This window comes from Salarias fasciatus, chromosome 18 (assembly GCF_902148845.1).
Source record: "Salarias fasciatus chromosome 18, fSalaFa1.1, whole genome shotgun sequence".
Taxonomy (NCBI): domain Eukaryota; kingdom Metazoa; phylum Chordata; class Actinopteri; order Blenniiformes; family Blenniidae; genus Salarias; species Salarias fasciatus.
Window position 1 is genome coordinate 27,858,622 of NC_043762.1, and position 19,856 is coordinate 27,878,477.

The 19,856-nt window shown below is 43.9% G+C and overlaps 1 protein-coding gene across 1 annotated transcript; it reads left to right on the plus strand.

Annotated features, from left to right (window-relative positions):
* The first annotated feature begins 361 nt into the window (after nucleotides 1–361).
* On the plus strand, nucleotides 362–4,711 carry blvra (biliverdin reductase A). Its single transcript, XM_030115479.1, has 7 exons — nucleotides 362–510; nucleotides 1,370–1,493; nucleotides 2,917–3,036; nucleotides 3,116–3,213; nucleotides 3,295–3,402; nucleotides 4,118–4,286; nucleotides 4,355–4,711. The coding sequence occupies exons 2-7, from the start codon at nucleotides 1,375–1,377 to the stop codon at nucleotides 4,608–4,610; spliced, it is 870 nt and encodes a 289-aa protein (XP_029971339.1). The 5' UTR covers nucleotides 362–510; nucleotides 1,370–1,374; the 3' UTR covers nucleotides 4,611–4,711.
* The last annotated feature ends 15,145 nt before the right edge of the window (nucleotides 4,712–19,856 follow it).

The window sequence follows — 19,856 nt, forward strand, 5'->3', positions numbered from 1 at the left end:
GTGTAACTACTCAGAAACAGAAAATCGCTGGGGAATGGGCTATATGCACTGCTCCACTACTTCCTGAAGTTCAGACAGCACCTTTATTTCCTGTGTTTTATGATAGGATGAACTGATTAATCCAGGTGTGTCTAAAGAAGTTCCAAGATATAGCCTAATCCTATTTAACGAACTTTATTACACAAAGTATATCTGACTTTTTTTTTTTTAATATCTGGAGTTGAATTTGCTGGGATTTCTGTGAGAGAAAGGTTAAAGTGCAAAAAAGGGGTCAAGCTTTTGGGTTAAGCCCCGCCCTGCATCAGCGTGACACCCTGCCTTATAACAAGCGCTCCTCCTGCAGCGGGAGGGACACAAAACAGAAACATCCTGACAGAGCATGAGACCCTCCTGAACTGATCCCAGTCTCTGTAGAGCCCTCCTGGACTGATCCCGGCCTCTGTGGAGCCCTCCTGAGCTGATCGCTCCTTCCTCTGTTCTCGTGCTTCCTCCAGGCTGAAACGATCCCAGGTGAGCATCAGGGTCTGTCTTCCTTCCTGCAGGGACTGACTCTCTCAGGATCAATACACCCCCCATGTGGGGTTTTCACGAGAGGAAGAGGAGAGACCCTCCCTGGCTCTTGTGTCTCTCGTGAATTCAGCCGGTCGCTAATTTTGGATGAGCAGGTTGCATCACGTGCGCGAGCCGGAGCGGCTGTTGTGTGTGTCTGTCCCTTTAAGAGGCTGACATGGTTATGTGATCAAAATAATCAGAGGTAACAATGTAACAGGTTCCCTGAACAAGGTTTTAAAAATACTGAGGAGGATTTAAGTCACTGTTATAAATAACTAAATAAATAAATAAGTAGTCTGAATTCTGAAAATAAAAGGAAGAATGTCTCGTGAAGAGGGGAAACCTCTGAAATCACAGAGATAAAGTCCAAATTCTGAGGAAAAAAAATACTAATTCTGAAAATACAGACAGAATTCAGAGATTGAAGTCTGAATTCATAAATTTGGGATTCACAGAGTAATGTCTGGACTCTCAAATTTCTGTCTGAATTGAGATTATATTGTACAAATTCCAGGAATGTTATCTAAATTCAAGCTGTGTTTTCAAAACTTGGCTTTTATTCACTGAATTTCTTCAATATTCTTGGAATCCGGAGAACAGTTGAAATTCCAAGATTATTCTCCACATCCTGAAGTTATCGTTTGAATGTTAAAACTTTTATCTGAATCCTGAGATTACTAAATTCCAAAAATATTGTTTGAACTCTGAGAATAGTATGAGTTTACAGAATAATGTCTTAGTTTTTAGAATAAAGTTGGAGAGAAGTCCAAAGTCTTCCCTTAATCGTAGCATTCTGTTCCTTGTTTCTGCTGGGCAGTCAGCATGTTGGGAGCAGTGGTGGTTGGTGTTGGCACCGCCGGATGGGTGAGGATCAGAGACATGCTGGCTCCGCTGCCCGGCTCCACTGCAGAGAGACTCTCCGTCAAGGGATTCATATCCAGGTACATGCATGTGAACACACTCTGGTTCAGGTGAGATGTGAAATCCGGATAATACACAGCAGGCTACACACATCGTGTCCAGATAACACTCTGAGGTAAACAAAGAATCTGACAACGAGCTTTGTGGTGGGAGTTATCTGAGGTTCCTGTCTTTAGGGTTTGTTTACTTGAGTCCAGAAGGGCTCGCATGCTGACCTGGGTTGTTTGCACAGTCTTTGATTGGATTGAGGTACCTGGTCGCAGAGTTGTGCAAGTGGTATTCCTGTTTGCACTGGTCAGTGCTTTGCAGGTTAAATAGTCGCTAGTTGCTCAATAGTGTCACTTATTAGGTGTTTCCCAGGCTGCTCCAGTTCTCAGTCATCATTACTGCTTCACCTGGAGGTCAAACTAAAAGTCAATCATTACTGAGGCATCAACAGAAAAGCCCTCAACACAAGAAGATGCGTGTCAGTGCCGATGTTTGGAAGAACAGAGCTCAAAGTGCTCCAGATAGCATCATCTGGAAAAGTCTTCATCGCATTTCATCCCATTATTGTCCTTGTCTGACCATTAAAAACCTGGCTTTAACATTGTGGACCAGGGTTCTCAGAGCTTTCTAATCCAGGGACCTCTTACAGGGGAGAACGTTTTTCAAGGACTCCTCATGACCCTCATGTTGATTAAACACAATCTTCCATTTGTAACCCTAAATGCCAAATGAATTATCTATTTTTTAACCTTCAAACCTAAATATTTAAGAGCCATGTAGTAGAAATGAACTTAACTAAATGAAATTGAAGGATTGTCAGTACAATTTCTATCATTTTAAACACAGGTGAAGTCTTATTGAAGCTACATTTTCACTTCACAGCGTTTAGAATCTTACATTTGCAGCTTTTACAGTGTTCAGAACATGAGCAGTGCTTCTAGTCAGGCAGGTCAGAGGTCAGCTCACATGTCCCAGTGGGGTCCTGGAGTTACAGCAGGCTGCAGGCAGTTAAGGAGTTTAACCAGTTAGTGTGAGCAGCCAGATGTTCTGAGCAGCAGCTGTTAATCCAGTGTGGAGTTCTGAAGGTTCTCCTTCATCTTCGAGTTACTACAAACCGTCTGAACACCGACTCCGTCCTGATCAACTGGTTTGTTGAACAAACAGCTCAAAGCATGAAGTGGTTCAACAGTTATTGACACTTCTTTGAATCGTTGGCAGAAAACTGACAAACGTCGTAATAGTTCCAGTCATCCAGTAAATATATGGAACTAGTCAAACAAACAGACTCAGATCCTCTTCCTAGAAGAGAATGTGGTGGAGGAGAATGTTTTGTGACTTTTTTATATTGCCATTAATATCAAAAGATGTGAAACGCAGCCTGTCACATGTAGCCTGGTGCGGTGAGACCAGGACCGTCCAGCTGTGCTGGTGTTCCTCACTGCTCTGTGCCCACAGGAGAAACCTGGAGCCTCAGCAGGGGGTGGGCCAGATCTCGGTGGACGAGGCTGTGAGCAGAGAAGACATCCAGGTGGCCTTCGTCTGCACCGAGAACGCCGACCATGAGGCCAGCGTCAGGTAGCCTGTAGATTTCAGTAATACTGAACGGTGAGTCACACGCAGGATAGGATGCCGAGTTCTTCTTTGTGCGTTCCAGAACGTTCCTGGAGGCGGGGAAGCACGTCTGTGTGGAGTACCCCATGACTATGAACTACGAGGCAGCGGTGGAGCTCTGGGATCTGGCCGAGCAGAAAGGTGACGGACCGCCGCTGCGTGCCGCAGGTCCGGGTTTCAGCTCTGAGGCGTGTTTTGACGGAGCGTCTGTGTTTCCGCCAGGCGTGACGCTCCACGAGGAGCACATCGAGCTGCTGACGGAGGACTACAAGGAGCTGAAGAGACAGGTGCAGGGGAAAAACCTGCAGCAAGGCACTCTTCATTTCACAGGTGGGAGTCGCACTTCATGAGTTTACGACCTTCACTGATGGCGTTTCAAAATCCAGCCTCACAGGTCTGTCTGCAAGACGAAACTCAGGGTAAAACAAACCCGCAACACCTGAGATGAGGCGCTGTCATGGTGAACAGGACTTCAAAAGTTCACAGATATACACAAAACAATGTACTTCTTAATAGTTTTCTGTCTGACTTCTGATTTTAAGGAGTTTAAATGACTCAATTTAAACTAAACCGATTTAACACAAGTGTGCAGTGTGTGCTTCATTTATCTGGTGAAAAGGGAGCTTTTCCTTTTCTGTATTGATAAATCTAAACTAAATTGACATGAACCCGTAGTGGAAATCCTTTTGTTCTGAACATTAAGACTTTATGAGAAATCAATCACTGTCTAATGGTGGTTAATTTAAGACTCCAGAGAGACAGAGGGGAGAACAGGAAGTGCCTCGCAGGGCGATTCTCTCAGTCTTCTCCCCCAGTCAGGGTTCAGGCCAGACACTGATAACAGCGGTGCCTTCTAGTCTGAGCAAAGTAAAACAAACACTCCTGCAAGGACGGAGGAGGACGGAGGGCGAGGAAACCCCGAGAGAGGAATAATGAGAAAGCTGTGAAATGCAATGAATATAGAAAAATCCTGTTTTCCTCAAGAAACGCCACCAAAGCAGATTTAAAATGGTATTCTGATTAGTCATGTGTGGTGTGGTTCCAGGCGGAGGTCTGAGACCGGGGTTCGGCTTCCTGGCCTTCAGCGGCATCGCCCGCCTCACCTGGCTGGTGGATCTGTTTGGCCAGCTGTCCGTGACGGCCGCCACCATGGAGGAGGACGCCGCCAGCAACTACAGCAAGATGACGGCTCAGCTGCAGACCTCGGACAACAAGTGAGGCGGGACGCCCTCCTCCTTCAGCTTCCCTCAGTTTCTCTCTACATCGTTTCCTCTGTCTGCAGACCGCTGACGTGGATCGAGGAGCGGCAGCCCGGCCTTCCCCGAGCCAAGAGCATCAACTTCCAGTTCGACTCGTGCACTCTGACCCAGCTGCCCCCGGCGCCGCGGGGCGCCGTGGGCCTCTTCATGCAGGACCTGGTCCTGTTCTCGGACAAGCTGGCGGGGCGAGTGAGTCCGGATCAGCTCCAGACGGAGAGAGGCCGAGTCCTGCACTGCCTGGAGCTGGCCCAGAAGATCCAGCAGGTCTGCCGGCGTTAACGCCAGGCCTCAGCAGGACGAGGTCATCCAGCCCTGGGGAGGAGGTGTAACAGAGGCAGCTGCAGTCGAATCGTGTATTTAATCACTCGCCTTATGTTTGATGCTTGTTTTGGTTTTTTTTTCTAATAAGTTGTGATTTTCCATTCTGGAATAAAGATTTGCTGCTTTTCTGGAATCTTTTACATTCTGAGTCAAACCACAGAGGAAGATATTTGGCATCTTCAGCTTTCGTGTCCTTTAGAAACAAAGACAAAGTTTGTCATGAATCTTCATTTTGACAGGAATCCCAGAGCCCAGACAGTCTGGGTTCACCCGAACCTGGAATGGAGTCAAAATACAGACGTCATAGTTAAAACAGCACTAAATGAACCTCACAGTTTGTGAGGTGAGAGAGCAAACCACTTCTCCACAGCACTATAAACAAATAGACCTGAATCTGAGTGTTTCATTGGAATGGAGAGTGTCCAGGTGCATTAGTGGCTCTGTGCAGAAGACTATATCCAACACAATGGAAAAAAAAGTAGTTTTTTGTTTTGTTCACAATTTTTTCTCAGAATTCAGACTTTCATATCAGTCCATTTTCCTTCGATGAAAAAGGCCCCATTCCATAAATTAACCACCGTCTTACACGACATCTCACTGACCAACTTAACCCCTGAAGCCTCCAGTTCCAAACACAAAGGCTGAAAAGACAACAAAAGCACCTCGTGTTATTTTACACAGCTCAGAGATGGAACATTGTACAAATAATAAAGCCAGACATTTCTTCTGTTAATTACATTTTGTTACAATTTAAACAGGTGCAGAACAACGCTAAATAAATGAGAAGTGCTGTGAAGTGAAATAACAGTGAGTGGTGACTGCTCTCAGTCACACTCCTGGATAAACAGAAACAACACACACAGTGTGTGGGTGACGCTACAGCTTCAATAAGCTTCAAGTGTTCCAGCGTCAGTGGAAACTGGAGGAGCGGCCTCCACCCAGACAGAACATGCAAACTCTACAGAACAGAGCTCAGGAGCATTCACCTCAATATCAACAAAAGCAGATAGAAGGGATCTTTATGAAAGAGCTGTCCTGAGGAATCAGCAGAATGAAAACATTTTCTAGTCGGAGCCGATGGAAGGACACACTGAACTCGGAGAACTCAGCCTTGAAAAGACTCAAGGTTGGACGGAAGCGTGAATGGAGTATCAGAGGCTGAAGGTCTCTCAGAGCAGAGCAGACACAGTGGAGCTGCAGACAGAGGTTTGTTCTTCAGGCTGATGAGCGTCGCTGTTGGGACGGGCCGCGGCAGATCCAGTCCAGCAAACAGCCTCTTTTAAACTTCACAGGTTTTGTGGAGTTTTGGGGGACCGTCCAGGCTGAGGGTGACGGTCAGGAGAAAACAAGACAGCAGGCGGTCAGAACCCGACTTCGACTCTGGAAATCTGTGATCTGCTGGTTGAAATTCAGTTCCATCGGTCCTTTTCAGCTGGTTGCAAATGAAGCCACCAAGTTAAAGCAGCATCCCTTCAAGAAGAGAGAAGCTGTTGTGAGAAACAGGCTCACCTTCTCACTGCTTTAGCCTGTTGGTGAGGAGAGTGACTGAGATGTGAAATCGTGCTGCCATTACTTCAATTTAATTGAGTTAAGTTCATTTCTACTACACTGATCTTAAATATTTAGGCTTGAACGTTAAAAAAATAGATAATAAATTTGGGATTTAGGGTTACAAATGGCAGATTGTGTTTAATTACCATGAGGATCATGAGGAGTCCTTGGAAAACGTTCTCCGAGGTCCGGGGATTGAAAAGCTTTGAGGACCCTGGTCTACAACATTAAAGCCAGGCTTTTATTGGTCAGACGTGGACGGTATGAAATGTGACCAGGACTTCTGCAGATGATGCTATCTGGAGCACTTTGAGGTCTGTTCTTCCAAACATCGGCACTGACTCGTATCTCCTTGTATTGAGTGTTTTTCTTTTGATGTCTCAGTAACGATCGACTTTTCAAACATGTGAATTTCAAGTGAATTTCAAGTGCAGTGAAATTAATGCATCGTTGTATTAAGTGTGAACGAATGCAAACCAGTCTGTCAGTGCAGCTGAGCGCCGGAGAATCCAGTGAAGCATCCAGCATCATTCAGCGAGGCTCAGGTCGTCGTCTCAGCTGAAACAGACAAGAGAGGATCTTTTTCCAAAGGACCATTTTCCAGAGGACCATTTTCAAATCAGGAGTTTCTTTCAGATCATGGATCTCTTAATATTAGACCTCATTGTGATGACAGAACACTGACATTGTTCCTCAGTTTGGTCTCAGTTGATATGTCATTTGACCCCAGCCTCAGCACAGGGCCTGCTGCTGGGTCAACCTCATCATGTCCAGGTCAATCAGCTCGCTCCTCGTGGTTCTATCAAGAGTGGTGACTGGCTGTAAAGCACAGAGTGTCCACTAGAGGGCAGTGTCAGTTCGTCACACTGCATATCTGCCATGCCGGTGGTGCACAAGCTGTGGCCCTGGACCCACATGTGGTCCTATACTTACATTGTAGTGGCTCCAGTTGTGAGTCCAGCAGACAATAAGAACTCTAAGCCAGGGGTGTTAAACACAAGGTCCGCAGGCCGAAAGTGGCCTGCAAGAGGCCAAGCACATTCTAAAAATTTTAAAGAAAACTGACTGTTGACTATTATGGCACTGTTTTACTAGTCTGGCCCACTCGATGAGGAAACCGGACTATATGTGGCTCCTGAACTAAAATGTGTTTTCTTTCTGGCTGGTTTTCTACATTTTATTGTATGAAAAATGCTCCATGAATAAAGATTGATTGACACGAATGACAGGAATTGACAGCATTATGCACTATGCAAACTATTTGAGATGTTTTGTGTGTGAAAATGACACAGTTCTTACATAGAATTTTCATTTTTAGAGCTGCATGACACTATGATATGTGTTACATACTGAAATCACAATAAGACTTAAAATAAGCAAAATAATATTTTGGTGTATGATTCTGATGTCTTTGTGTGTTGTAGCTCCAAGCAATACTGCCCCTCCTCTTGTATTTTATGATGAAAGACTATAAAAAGACTCTAGATTAGAAGTAAATACCAACTATTTGATGTTAGTTTGTTATTATTTTGATCATATAAAGAAATCCATTATCAACAGAAATGACTGCACTGCAAAAGTAATCCAAGACATTGGCCACAAACTTCAGCAGTCAATGAAGCATCTATACTACACATACACCTACTTATATATATGCACAACTACATATGTACTTATACATACAAGCATTTCCATCTGTCCACCTCAGTGCATCAGCTTTTCTATGCGTATCAATGCATCTACTTACATAGATCTATGTGTCTGGTTATATACAGTATGTGTATTCATCTTCTCACCTGCTTATGCACATCTATGCATCTGCCTAAGTATCTGTTTTTGTTTTTTGGACAACCTCTTTCACTTCCGGTGTCATCTCTGCAACTTTTGGAAACTTAGTGACTTTTAGTGTCAAAAGAGGAAATTCAGTGGAAGTCATTAAAATGTGAGACCGGTGCCGGATGTGTAACACGGAGCACGTCTTCCACACGTCTCGCAGATCTCACATGAAGCCTCTTTATGAGATGCAGACCTGCTGCTGTGGACCAAGGCTCGGACCTCTCCAGCAGCAGCTCCTCTGGCGGCTGATGATCTCCTCATGTTGGAGATGGTCGCTTGTCGTCCGCCGCCGGAGAGCCGCTGGTTGATGAAGGATCTTAGAGACGGCATGGTCGCCATAATGAACAAAGAGCGACAAATGACAAAGGAATGAGAGAGATTAAAAAAAAACCAATTGTTTCCAACATTTTTAATCTTTCCTTTTTCCTTCATTTATCATTTTTTATAGTTATAATTCATTTTCACATAATTTAGATCAGATTTTATTTTGCCCTGTGACCCTATGCCATTGTTTTTAGCAGTCAAACTGTGAGCTTTTCGCCTGCGAGAGCCAGTATGCTGGAAATTCGCAAGTTTCTCTCCTCGTGGAGCAGTGCGTTGGAACGGCAGTGATATGTCAAGAAATCCATATTTTTATTCCTTTAATTTGTTCCATCGTTCATTGTATGATTCATGCTGTTTGTCATCTCATGGTTCCTTCAGGTTGATCCTTCCTTTTGCCCACTGAAGAGTAAGGGGGCGGGGGCAGCACAAAGGACCATGGGAAGTACTGACTCTGTTACAATGAGCTGAGGTGAGGCGGCTGGTGAGTGAGAATGTGTGTGGTTCAAAATAAAGGCATCCTGAGCAACGCAACCTCTTCGTTCTTCTACAATTTGCAACACAGATTGTAATAACATCATTCTGATCCATTACTTGATTTTCCACAGATCCCTCTTGATGGACATCGGTGTTTGTTGTCTGAAATGGTTTTGCTTCTCAAACCTTTCTGGGAAAAGACAGTATAGGTCAGTGGTACCCCGTGTGTGAAAAACATGACTGCACAGTGATAAAGGTTGGACCATCGCAGCTGATAGAATAATCCTCAGACTGCAGAAGAGAAGATCCTCCACTGAGACACGGTGCTCCACTTTGCTGACTATGATGACAAGGAGACATTTAAGAGAACATCAGACGACTGTGCGGTGGTGAAACCCTGATTTTTATATGGACTGTATATGAAGCAAACTTACTTTCAATACTTGCGATCCACTTCTTATGCTAAATAATAATAGTTTGACCATTTAAACACCATGAGACACATCTATTCATGGTACTTCAGGATGATTTTTGCCCAATTTCTTAAATTCAGACGAATTCCACCTGGACTGGGGTTAGTGAAACTAGTGTGAATGTTAACAAGAGTGTGTTCCTCAGCAGAGAAATGATGAGCTGTGAAATCGGAGAGGGTGTGCGCGTCGGGAGATGGTTGAGGTTTGACACTGGCTCTCCTTCACATGCCGGCCGTCAGCCTGAAACCGATGCCGCTCGACCTTGGAGACTGGAATTTAGTGCCTCCCTGAAGTGTAGAGCATGGACTAAACTCACCCTAATCCCCTCCTGACAGGACTGACTGATCAGCAGAGCTTTGATTCAATTCACTTTTAGACATGTTGGCCTAATTACAGCACGGTGTTCAACAATAAAAGCATAGAAGGAGAAAACCAAATAATCCCATCAGCAAGCATATCGGTGAATAAAAACAAACCTCCATCAGAGGTGGAGGGTGTCTGCTTGTGCTCCTTGTCGGTGGAGAAAGACGGACAGAAAACAACAGGGTCATGAATGACCAGTGTTGTGAGGGACACTAAAAATTAATATGTAAGCTGACTCATTTGAAGTTTAATGTTTTAAATCAAGACTTGATTCCTCTTTTTTTTTTTAGATTTTACACCAAAACGTAATGGAATATGTTGTAAAACAGATCAGTTGAATTGACACAGTATGTGGATGACTAAATACTATAATGTTCAACTGATGTTGACATTCTGAACAGATTAGGCATATTTTTGAGACCTAAAACTTGAATATACTGTTTATTTTAGTGGCTTTATGTGCTTTTGAATCAAACATTGAATCATGTTTATGTGTTAGCTTTCAAGGGACAAAAGGAATACAAATTTGACCAAATAATAGTATAATAAAGGGTTAAAAGTAATGAAAATACTTCACTAGTGATGGACAATAAAAAGAAAGTGCACTTTCTCTAGTTAAAGGTGCTGTAGGCAGGATTTTGCTAGTCAATGCTAATTTTTCTGTGTTTTCTTTGGATTAAATGTTAGAGTATCCATTGATAATCCTTTAGGAGTGTAGCATAATTGCACTACCGCGAGGGCGCAGCGTTTCCATCTGTCTCTGTTCTGAGCTGAAAAGGAATCTCGACAGATCCAGGTATCTTTGACCAATCAGAAGAGCCCCTGAGGCTCTAACCGTGATTGGTCGAGGGGCGTTCATCGCACGTTCTTGTGGGAGGGGCTTAACTTGCGTAAGGGCGTGATGTCAGAGAAAACAGGACAGGATTGGCTGTGCTGGGTTTCAAATCGCCATCTTGCTTAAGTAACCCTAAGCAAGATGGCGTAGATGCGGAATCCTGCCTACAGCACCTTTAACAGGAGTTTAGTAAAACAATAACCATTAAAACAAGACCTTACTGAGAGAGACAGCAGCTCCGAAGAAAGAAATGTGCAACAAGCACATAAAAACTCCAATAACTGTTGTGATGGTACTGTTTTTATTGCAGTGATCAGTCACTGTTGCTTTACTGTCAAAAAGTGCAGCTGTTACAAAAACGTGTTATTTTCTAATGTTATTCTCAACGACCACAAAATATGAGACGCATCTTGAATGTCACTAAAGCACCGTTGTAATCACACCATTACTTTATTCACATTCATTTGAACATAAACAAGGAATAAAGACTTTATTAACACTTGTCTTGATACCATTAGGGAAATATTTTCTTTCTTTTGTAGGTTTTTGATTTGATTGAAGAACATAAAGAATTGAGAGAATGTTTTCAAGTTGAAGGATGCAAGATGTAAGTATAAAACCTTGACTGAACTGAAACTAGTGTGAATGAATGGTGAAAGTGAACAATTTATCAGAACGATTTTGCTTGCCAATTGATGATAGGATCCAGTTTGACACAATTCTAAAAACTTTCACCAGAGTCAGAGCCAGACCTGTAAGCAGGGCTAAAGCGACAGTGGAAGATGTTGACCCAATGTGTCATTATTCCAGAAAACCAAGAAAAGAAGACAATTGAGGAAATGAGGAGCGAGTGAAAAGTGACAAGTAAAAGTGACGTTAAAGAGAAAAGAAAGAAGAGGAAGAATTTTAAGAAGATCGAAGTGATAAAGAAGTGGTGTAAGTGTCAAAATGTCGTTTTACTGATAAAATCCAGAATGAATGTGTATTTCTACTAAAAACAAGACAACATGAGGGTCTATTCCAGCCGGGACAAAGCTTCCAGTTTTTCTGTGGTGGAGCATCAGCAGGGAGAAACACATCAAGCGGCTTTTTACTGTCGGCTCTTCTGCTTTTCCTCCATCCAGGCCATGAAGGCTGCAGACATGTGAGAGAGAGAAGTGGACTAAACCGTGGTGAGCAGGGATCAGTGTTAAAATGACAGAATAAGAACGGACGAGAAGAAGAAGAACCATCATGTACCAAGAACAGATGAGGAAGAAGCTCAGTTCTACTCTGTGGAGCTTTCCTCCTGTTTAAAATAAGTTTCTCTCCTCATAGTTGCCTCTGCGAACTCATTTGGGATTCCGAGGTTTCTCTGTCAATGAAGTAGAAACTCTTCTTCCAAGATAAAAAGAAAGATTTTCTTAATTTTCTGCACTGGTGGTGTTCGTCACGCAAAGCAGCAGCGACACAAACCCGCTGTCTTCTTCACTGAAGCGCCGACAGGCAGCGGGGCCGCGGCCGTCTCCGGGCAGGCTGCAGGCTGCAGCTGTCAGCCACTGGGACTATTTTGGTCAGGAGAGAACCGGGCCAACTTTCACACTTTTGAGCTTGACTGAGTGAAGCAGAACAGTGTGTGCTTGGAGTGTGTGTTGAAGGAGCGACCGGAGCAGAGGTAGTGCCCCTCTTCACCCCACGGCCATTGTTGACTGTAAGAGTTGAAATCTGGAATTATCGCTTTGCCTGGGCGTTTTCTCTTTAGCTCACTTCGTGGGCTCTGAAATACGACACATTTAAGGCTGGTTAGCACTTTCTACTCAGAGTGAGAAAGTTGTGGGTTCTAGTCCAGGCTGTGAGGAGTTTGCATGTTATTCCTGTTGTCTTGTATAAGATTTCTCCATTACCAGTGGCCACAGTCGCAGCAGATTCTGGGCCGGGATAAAGTAATATCACAGATGGATGGACTCCACTTGCAGGATCCAAAATACTGACTCCTACATTGTTTTATACATGTATTTAAAAGTCTGATTTGGTTTTAAAGGGTTCAGAGTCATTATTCACATCGATTTTGAAGTGGTAGGATTAAATAAGCTTTGCTTTTAGTCATGATTACTGTTTGTGCGTGTGTCAATAAGTTACTATGCTATAATTGTAGGCATGTGGACACGTTTATGCATGGATATAAGTGTACATTGAGTTCGAGTGGACCATGGTCTCCACCTCCATTGCCCGGAGCTGTGGTGGTAAGGTTTCTGGTCCCTGCCGTAGCAGCAACCCCCGAACCCGGTGGTGGACACCGGAAGTAAGGGCTGCTGTCCAGCTGAAGAAGGAGTCCTATCGAGCCTTGTTGGCTCGTGGGACTCCAGAAGCAGCTGACAGGTACTAGCAGGCCAAGCGAACTGCAGCCCGAGTGGTTGTGGAGGCTAAAACTTGGGTCTGGGAGGAGTTCAGGAGGCCATGGAGGAGGACTACCAGTCGGCCTCGAAGAAATTCTGGCAAAGTGTCCGGCCCCCCTGGAGGGGAAAGCAGGTCTCCACCAACACTGTTTACAGTGGAGGAGGAGCTACTGACCTCAACAGGGGATATCATAGGACGGTGGAAGGAATACTTCGAGGACCTCCTCAATCCCGTCGCCACGTCTTCCGTGGAGGAAGCAGAGGCTGAGGTCTCAGAGGTGGACTCGTCCATCACCCAAGCTGAAGTCACCGAGGTGGCCGGTAAGCTCCTCGGTGGCAAGGCACCGGGGGTGGACGAGATTCGCCCTGAGTATCTTAAAGACATACTGGAGGATCATTAGAACCAATCACTGTTGTATGGTTCCAAATCGTAATTGGGCAGTTATAATACAATCAATGTGGGAACGCATTTGTGTGATGACGTATCATGTCGAGTCGCCGCCTCTGTGCCGCTCTGGTTTCGAGCTGCGCATGTGCAGAGCATTATTTAGGAAGGGACATGCAGCGGGAGCGACCTCGCACCGCAGCGGCTTGCTCCTCCCGCGAAAACCTCCGAAGATGGCTAGCCACAAAAAAAGAACATTGTTTGAGATGGCAGAGGATAGAAGAAAGGCCGTAGAAAAGAAGGCAGAACGCGTGCTTTACTCGGAAATTCCTTTACGAGGTGGTGGACATTCAAAGCACTAAAGGGATTTAGGACTGATCACGACGTGGGGAAGTTTCTGCTGGACAGGTAACCTGCTGATTATCCCATTCAAATGTGTTTCTGTCGCATGAACACGTAAGACACTACTTTACTTCGATTGGAAGAAGAGTCCGACATGATTACAAATGTGTTTTAATCCTATGCGGAAAGACGATGCTCCAGCTGCGTGGATGTAAACAAACTGACATGCGGCTGACGTGCGCGCTCCTGACAGTCCTCATGCGGAGGGAGCCGCACATGCACAGTGCTCCAAAAATGGCAAATCGGCCATGTTGTACGAAATAGGCGGAGAATCCTCGATTATGCCTTTAAGTCTCTGGATGTGCAGGGACTGTCTTGGTTGACACGTCTCTGGAACATCGCGCGGCGGTCCGGGACGGTGCCTCTGGATTGGCAGACTGGGGTGGTGGTTCCTCTTTTCAAAAAGGGGGACCAGAGGATGTGCTCCAACTGTAGGGGGATCACACTCCTCAGCCTCCCCAGGAAAGTCTATTCCAGAGTACTGGAGAGGCGGATTCCACTGACAGTTGAGCCTCAGATCCAGGAGGAGCCGTGTCCCTCGTGGTATCTTGTGGAGGGGGCTTCTGGAGTACAGAGTCCGGGGCTCCATGTTAAAGGTGCTGTAGGCAGGATTCCGCATCTCCGCCATCTTGCTTAGGGTTACCTAAGCAAGATGGAGATTTGACCCATCTAAGATGGCGATTTGAAACCCAGCACAGCCAGTCCTGTCCTGTTTTCCCTGACATCACGCCCTTACGCAAGTTAAGCCCCTCCCACAAGAACGTGTGACGAACGCCCCTCGACCAATCACGGTTAGAGCCTCAGGGGCTCTTCTGATTGGTCAAAGATACCTGGAGCTGTCGAGATTCCTTTTCAGCTCAGAACAGAGACAGATGGAAACGCTGCGCCCTCGCGGTAGTGCAATTATGCTACACTCCTAAAGGATTATCAATGGATACTCTAACATTTAATCCAAAGAAAACAGAAAAATTAGCATTGACTAGCAAAATCCTGCCTACAGCACCTTTAAGGGCCGTCCGGTCTCTGTATGACCAGAGTAGGAGTCTGGTCCACATTGCCAGCAGTAGTCCGGACCTGTTTCCACTGCACGTTGGATATGGCTCCTCTTGGATTTGTTCGTAATCTTCATGGACAGAATCTCTAGGTGCAGCCAGGGGCCGGAGGGGGTCTGGTTCGGTGGGCCACAGGATTTCATCTCTGCTTTTTGCAGATGATTTTGTCCTGATGGCTTTATGGAGCCTGGACCATCATGCACTGGGACGGATTGAAGCCAAGTATGAAGCAATGGGGATGAGGATCAGCACCTCCAAATCCGAGGCCATGGTCCTCGACCAGAGGAAGGTGGCTTGCCCCCTCCAGGTCGGTGGAGCGACTCTGGACCAAGTGGAGGAGTTTAAGTATCTTGGGGTCTTGTTCACAAGTGGGGGACGGATGGAGGTGAGATTGCCAGGCGGATCAGTGCAGCGGCTGCAGTGATGCGGTCGTTGTATCAGTCCATTTTGGTGAAGAAGGAGCTGAGCCGAAAGGCGAAGCTCTCGATTTACCGGTCAGTCTACGTTCCCACCCTCACCTATGGTCATGAGCTTTGGGTCATGACCGAAAGGACAAGATCCCAGATACAAGCGGCCGAAATGAGCTTCCTCCGTAGGGTGGCTGGGCTGGTGGCTCAGGCATCTATTTAGGATGCCTCCTGGATGCCTTCCTGGGGAGGTGTTCCGGGCATGTCCCATCAGAGGAGACCCGGGGAAGACCCAGAACTATGTGTCTTGGGTGGCCTGGGAATGCCTCAGATCTCCTCGGAAGAGCTGGAGGAAGAGTCTGGGGACAGGAAGTCTGGGCATCCCTGCTGAGACTGCTTCCCCCGCGACTCGGTCCTGGATAAGCGATCGAAAATGGATGGAAGGATGGATTCAAGTGTATTTAACACAGCCTTCAAAAAATAATCCAGTTGTGAGAAAAATAGATCAAAATCATTGACAAGGAGATGTTTCAATGACGTCTCATGAACATTTACTCTCATAACAAACTTTGCACAAAACAGTAAATGATGTGGGGCTTGAGAAGGAAACAGAAAAGCAAATACACATGATGAAAAGAATACACAAACACAGATTAAAATGATAAACCAGCTTTTTAATTGATCTCCTTTAGAAACAACTGTGAAAGAAAAGAAAAATACAAGATGACTGATAACAACATGGGCATTGTTTCACCTGGAACAGTAAAGATGACAGTGGCTGGATAAATATTCAGCATTGACCACTTTTGAAAAAAAAAAAACAGAAAAAGAGCTTCTGAACACAATATACAGTGAGGTCAACCTCCTATACAGATATCAGATTGAACTGTTGAAGTAAAACACAGAAAAAAGGTGAGGCTCATTCATCCAATCAGCTGTTAAACTGAGGCCAGACGCCTCATCAGCTGCTCTAACGAAAGAAAAACCTCCAACCGGAAACCTTCCAGAGACCCTCAGTCATCCCATCTCCAAACTAAACAGCAGAACTCCACCGTCTGAGCTTCATCCTCTCCACTCACACAACCCTTCAACCATTCCTCTTCCAGTCACACCAGAGTCCGTTCTTTTATTTCTCGAGAAAAGTGAACATTAAAAGATGCAGATCAGCAGCATCTCGGCTCCCAGCACCGTGAGCCGGTCATTAAGGGGAAGGGGGCCGAGCATTTCTGCCTGTTCCAGCTGGAAATAGCCCGGCAACGAAACGCTTTTGTTTGTCGTGTTGCCACAATAATACAACACAGACTTTAACACTTTACAGAGTTTGAAGCCAGTCGCCTGACGCTGGCAGGCCGGTTGTTGTGGATGCAGGATTCGCTCTGCCGCTGCTCCGAGTCTGATGAAGGGTCTAAAACAGAGGCTCTACTTTTAAACCATGACCGCGTTTCTCCGCTGTGAACTTCCATCGACTGTGAGCCGGACGGTTTTGCAGACAGCAGGTGAGAAACGCTTTTCTGTGACGTCGTGTTGACTCCATTTATTTACTGCAACACACGTCGAAGCCCCTGCAGTCCTCTCACTGGTATCTGTGTTATTCCTCCTTGCAGACTGGAGCATTTCCATCTTTTAACCCATATCTTCCTGCTGCTTCACCCTCAGCATCACTTCAATTTCGCTCTTCTTCAAGCAATTTACAAACAGAGCTCTTCAATATCAAAGTGAAAACACAAAAAAGTGTTTTAATCATATTAAAATATGTAAAACAAATGATTGCATAAATATTCTGTTCTTAAAAGATGCAAGCCAACAACAGTGTGAGTGGTGTTCATACTCAGTGACTGGATTTTACGAGATTAAGTCTTAAAAACTCAACAATTATGCTGACTGATCAGCACTGGTGGTAAGAAATAAGTGTTTTTGAATATTATACAACTGAAGTCATTTAATCCACTTTAGTTTCAAAGCCGTGCATTATACGACTGCATCTTGAACTCACGTTCAAACTGTTTGACCTACATTTAAAAAATACAAATGATTAAAAAGCAGAACTATTCTAGTTACAGCTTTTTTCAGTCTGATTAAAAATAATGCAAAGGTTAACCTTCACCTATTTCCAGGAAATATTTTATGGGGGGGGGGGGAGGCATTCCCCTGCCCCCCCGCAGACCGGCACCTCCCAGCTGACCCACAACCAAGAACCAAAAGCTCATATAAACATTCGTTTAAAAAATAAACTGTGTCCTTTCTCAAGAGGCCACTTTACTATATATTTTAAAAAAACTGTTTTATAAAGGTATGATAAATCTAATTAAAAACCACTGAGTATTTGTAACATTATTTGAAAGTTTTCTTTTGTGTTATTTTTTCATTTTTTTGGCGATAAAACCGAAGCCGTCCTTTAGGCGGCGTACTGTACTTAAGACAACGATTTTTTTAATTCCTCCTGAAGTAAACTTTATAGTTTTAGGATTCCTGAGTGAACCCCTCCTCCAAGAAGCGTCTGGACGCTGTGCGTGTTGTTACTAATGGGCTAAATAGGAAACACTTAAGAAATTCTGAGAAAACAAATGGCTGACCTGGAATCAGATTCCCGTCATTAAAGCATCATTAAAGAGACGATTCAAACCACATTACGGTCAGCAGCAGATAAACCAAAATGAAAGAAGATGGAAAAAGTTCAACTAGAGGCTGTGGTTTATGAAATATGGAAACAAATAAATGATATAAAGTTTAGCACCTATTTCTGTATTTTAAAGGGTGCCAAAAATGAAGCCCGCAGGCCCAAAACAAGGCCGCTCTGGCCCACTGTATGAATGTTTTCCATTAAAATCATGTTTTTAATTCATTCATACTGTTTCAGTGGGGCAGCAGGAGGGACTCTCTTACTGATATGCTACGTAGCATTAGCATGGAGAGGGAGGAAATGATGCAGAAACTGGGTGAAAACAAAAGACTAATAAATAAATAAATAAAATAATGCATGAATTTTGCATAATGTGGAAAAACTAAATTTGATGTGTACAATATCCTGAGAGATTAATTTTTTTTTGCTCAAAACTCAGTAACAAAGGACTTTATTTGAGTTGTTTGTATTAAAAATGGACATCAGTCACAACGTTACAGCAGCGATGTGCAGATTCGCTCTGACACAAGTAAATGTTTTCTCTCTACTGAGTCAAGATCAAATAAATAAATATATCTATATATTTGGGTACATTTTTTATTTTTAATACCTCGTCTTTCTGAAATCTAAATTTCTTTCTGGTTCCCATCAGGCCAGTTTGTTTGAGAGGCTGAAGACAGTCACATTATGTACACAAATAAAAAGTTATTAATACAAACGGTTTGAAATCTTTATGACAAAAAGTGCATTCTTTTTTCTTTTTTTTTAAATGTTGTAGCATTTCTGAAATTTCTGAATTAAACGTTGGAAAAGGGGGCTATTTGTGACATTTCTTAAGGCTGTTTTTCCCAGATTGAATAAATCTACAGGATTAAAATGAGTCAAAAGGAAGAACAGCAACAGAACAACTAACTGTACTGCATACATCTCATGCTGAGTAAAAGAAACAAATCACAAAAAAACATTGTATTTTCTATTAAAGCTTCTCTTTTTATTCATTTTTTGTTCTTTTTTAACATGCTCTTTAAATATTAAATTAAATATTACGTTTTTCTCTAAATATTTCAAAAATAACAGAAAAATGCAGACTCACCATCAGACAGACTGTCAGGTGGAACTACAAACTAATTAAATCTAAATAAAATAAATATGGTGAATACAGTTCCATCACTGCATGCTCTGCACACAGCTGTGTGACCGTCCGTCTGGATGTTCTATAAAATAAACAGGAATTTCACAAGTTGTGTGTAAATGATGTCAGATATTAAAACTGAGATTATTTTAGCTTTTAATTATGTTTCATGATTAAAAGTCATTGATGAAGCAGTGTATCGTCTCAACCCCCCTCCAGGCACGCTGCATCCAGTTTCTGTACATGTAATATAGTTTTAACACGATTCTGGAGTTAAATTCAACAGCACAACTTCCACTTTTACCTGTAAAATCACAAAATCATAGAGAGAAACGATTCAAAAACTGTGACGTTCACTCTAAAAACACAGTTTTTAACTAAAGGAACTCCTCATGCATTAAAAAAACCTGAAGTGAGACCAGGTATCACAACATTTTACAGTAACTTACAGTAACTTTGATGAATATTTTCAAACTTTGACCAAATTTCTTCGTCGTTAGATGAACCGAAGGCTGTAGCCAAAACCGACACGCATTTATTTATTTCTTTTTTTAACACTGTTCCAAATAAAAGCTTGAAAGATTAAATAACAGATAAATTTTTATGGCAGCGTTTCGCCAGTCGGGGCCGGACGTGGCCCCTGAACTAAAACCTGTTCAACACCCCTGATTTAGAGAAGACGAGTGCCTTCAGACCTGTTCAGGTTTTCTACGTTGTCCTACATCACAATATCAGTCAAGTCCATCGAGAAAAACAAAATATTTGGCAGCACAGCACATAACGAGAGGTTCTCAACCAAAGGCCTGGGACCCCCTGGAGGAGCCGCCTGAGGCTTCACTTGCTCTCAGATTGTCAAGATTACATCAGTCAAAAACAACAAACTAACAAGATGAGAAGGTTAATCAGACACTTCCTGAATCTACAGCAGATACGGGAGCTGCAGCCCAGCGAGCGCAGCCTTCCATCAGGGCGAAT

Excerpts from the sequence above, each read along its gene's own strand:
- blvra (XM_030115479.1), top strand. The coding sequence starts at position 1,375 with ATGTTGGGAGCAGTGGTGGTTGGTGTTGGCACCGCCGGATGGGTGAGG. Across the intron at positions 3,403-4,117 it reads AGGCACTCTTCATTTCACAG|GCGGAGGTCTGAGACCGGGG; the intron begins GTGGGAGTCGCA and ends GTGTGGTTCCAG. Across the intron at positions 4,287-4,354 it reads CTGCAGACCTCGGACAACAA|ACCGCTGACGTGGATCGAGG; the intron begins GTGAGGCGGGAC and ends CTCTGTCTGCAG.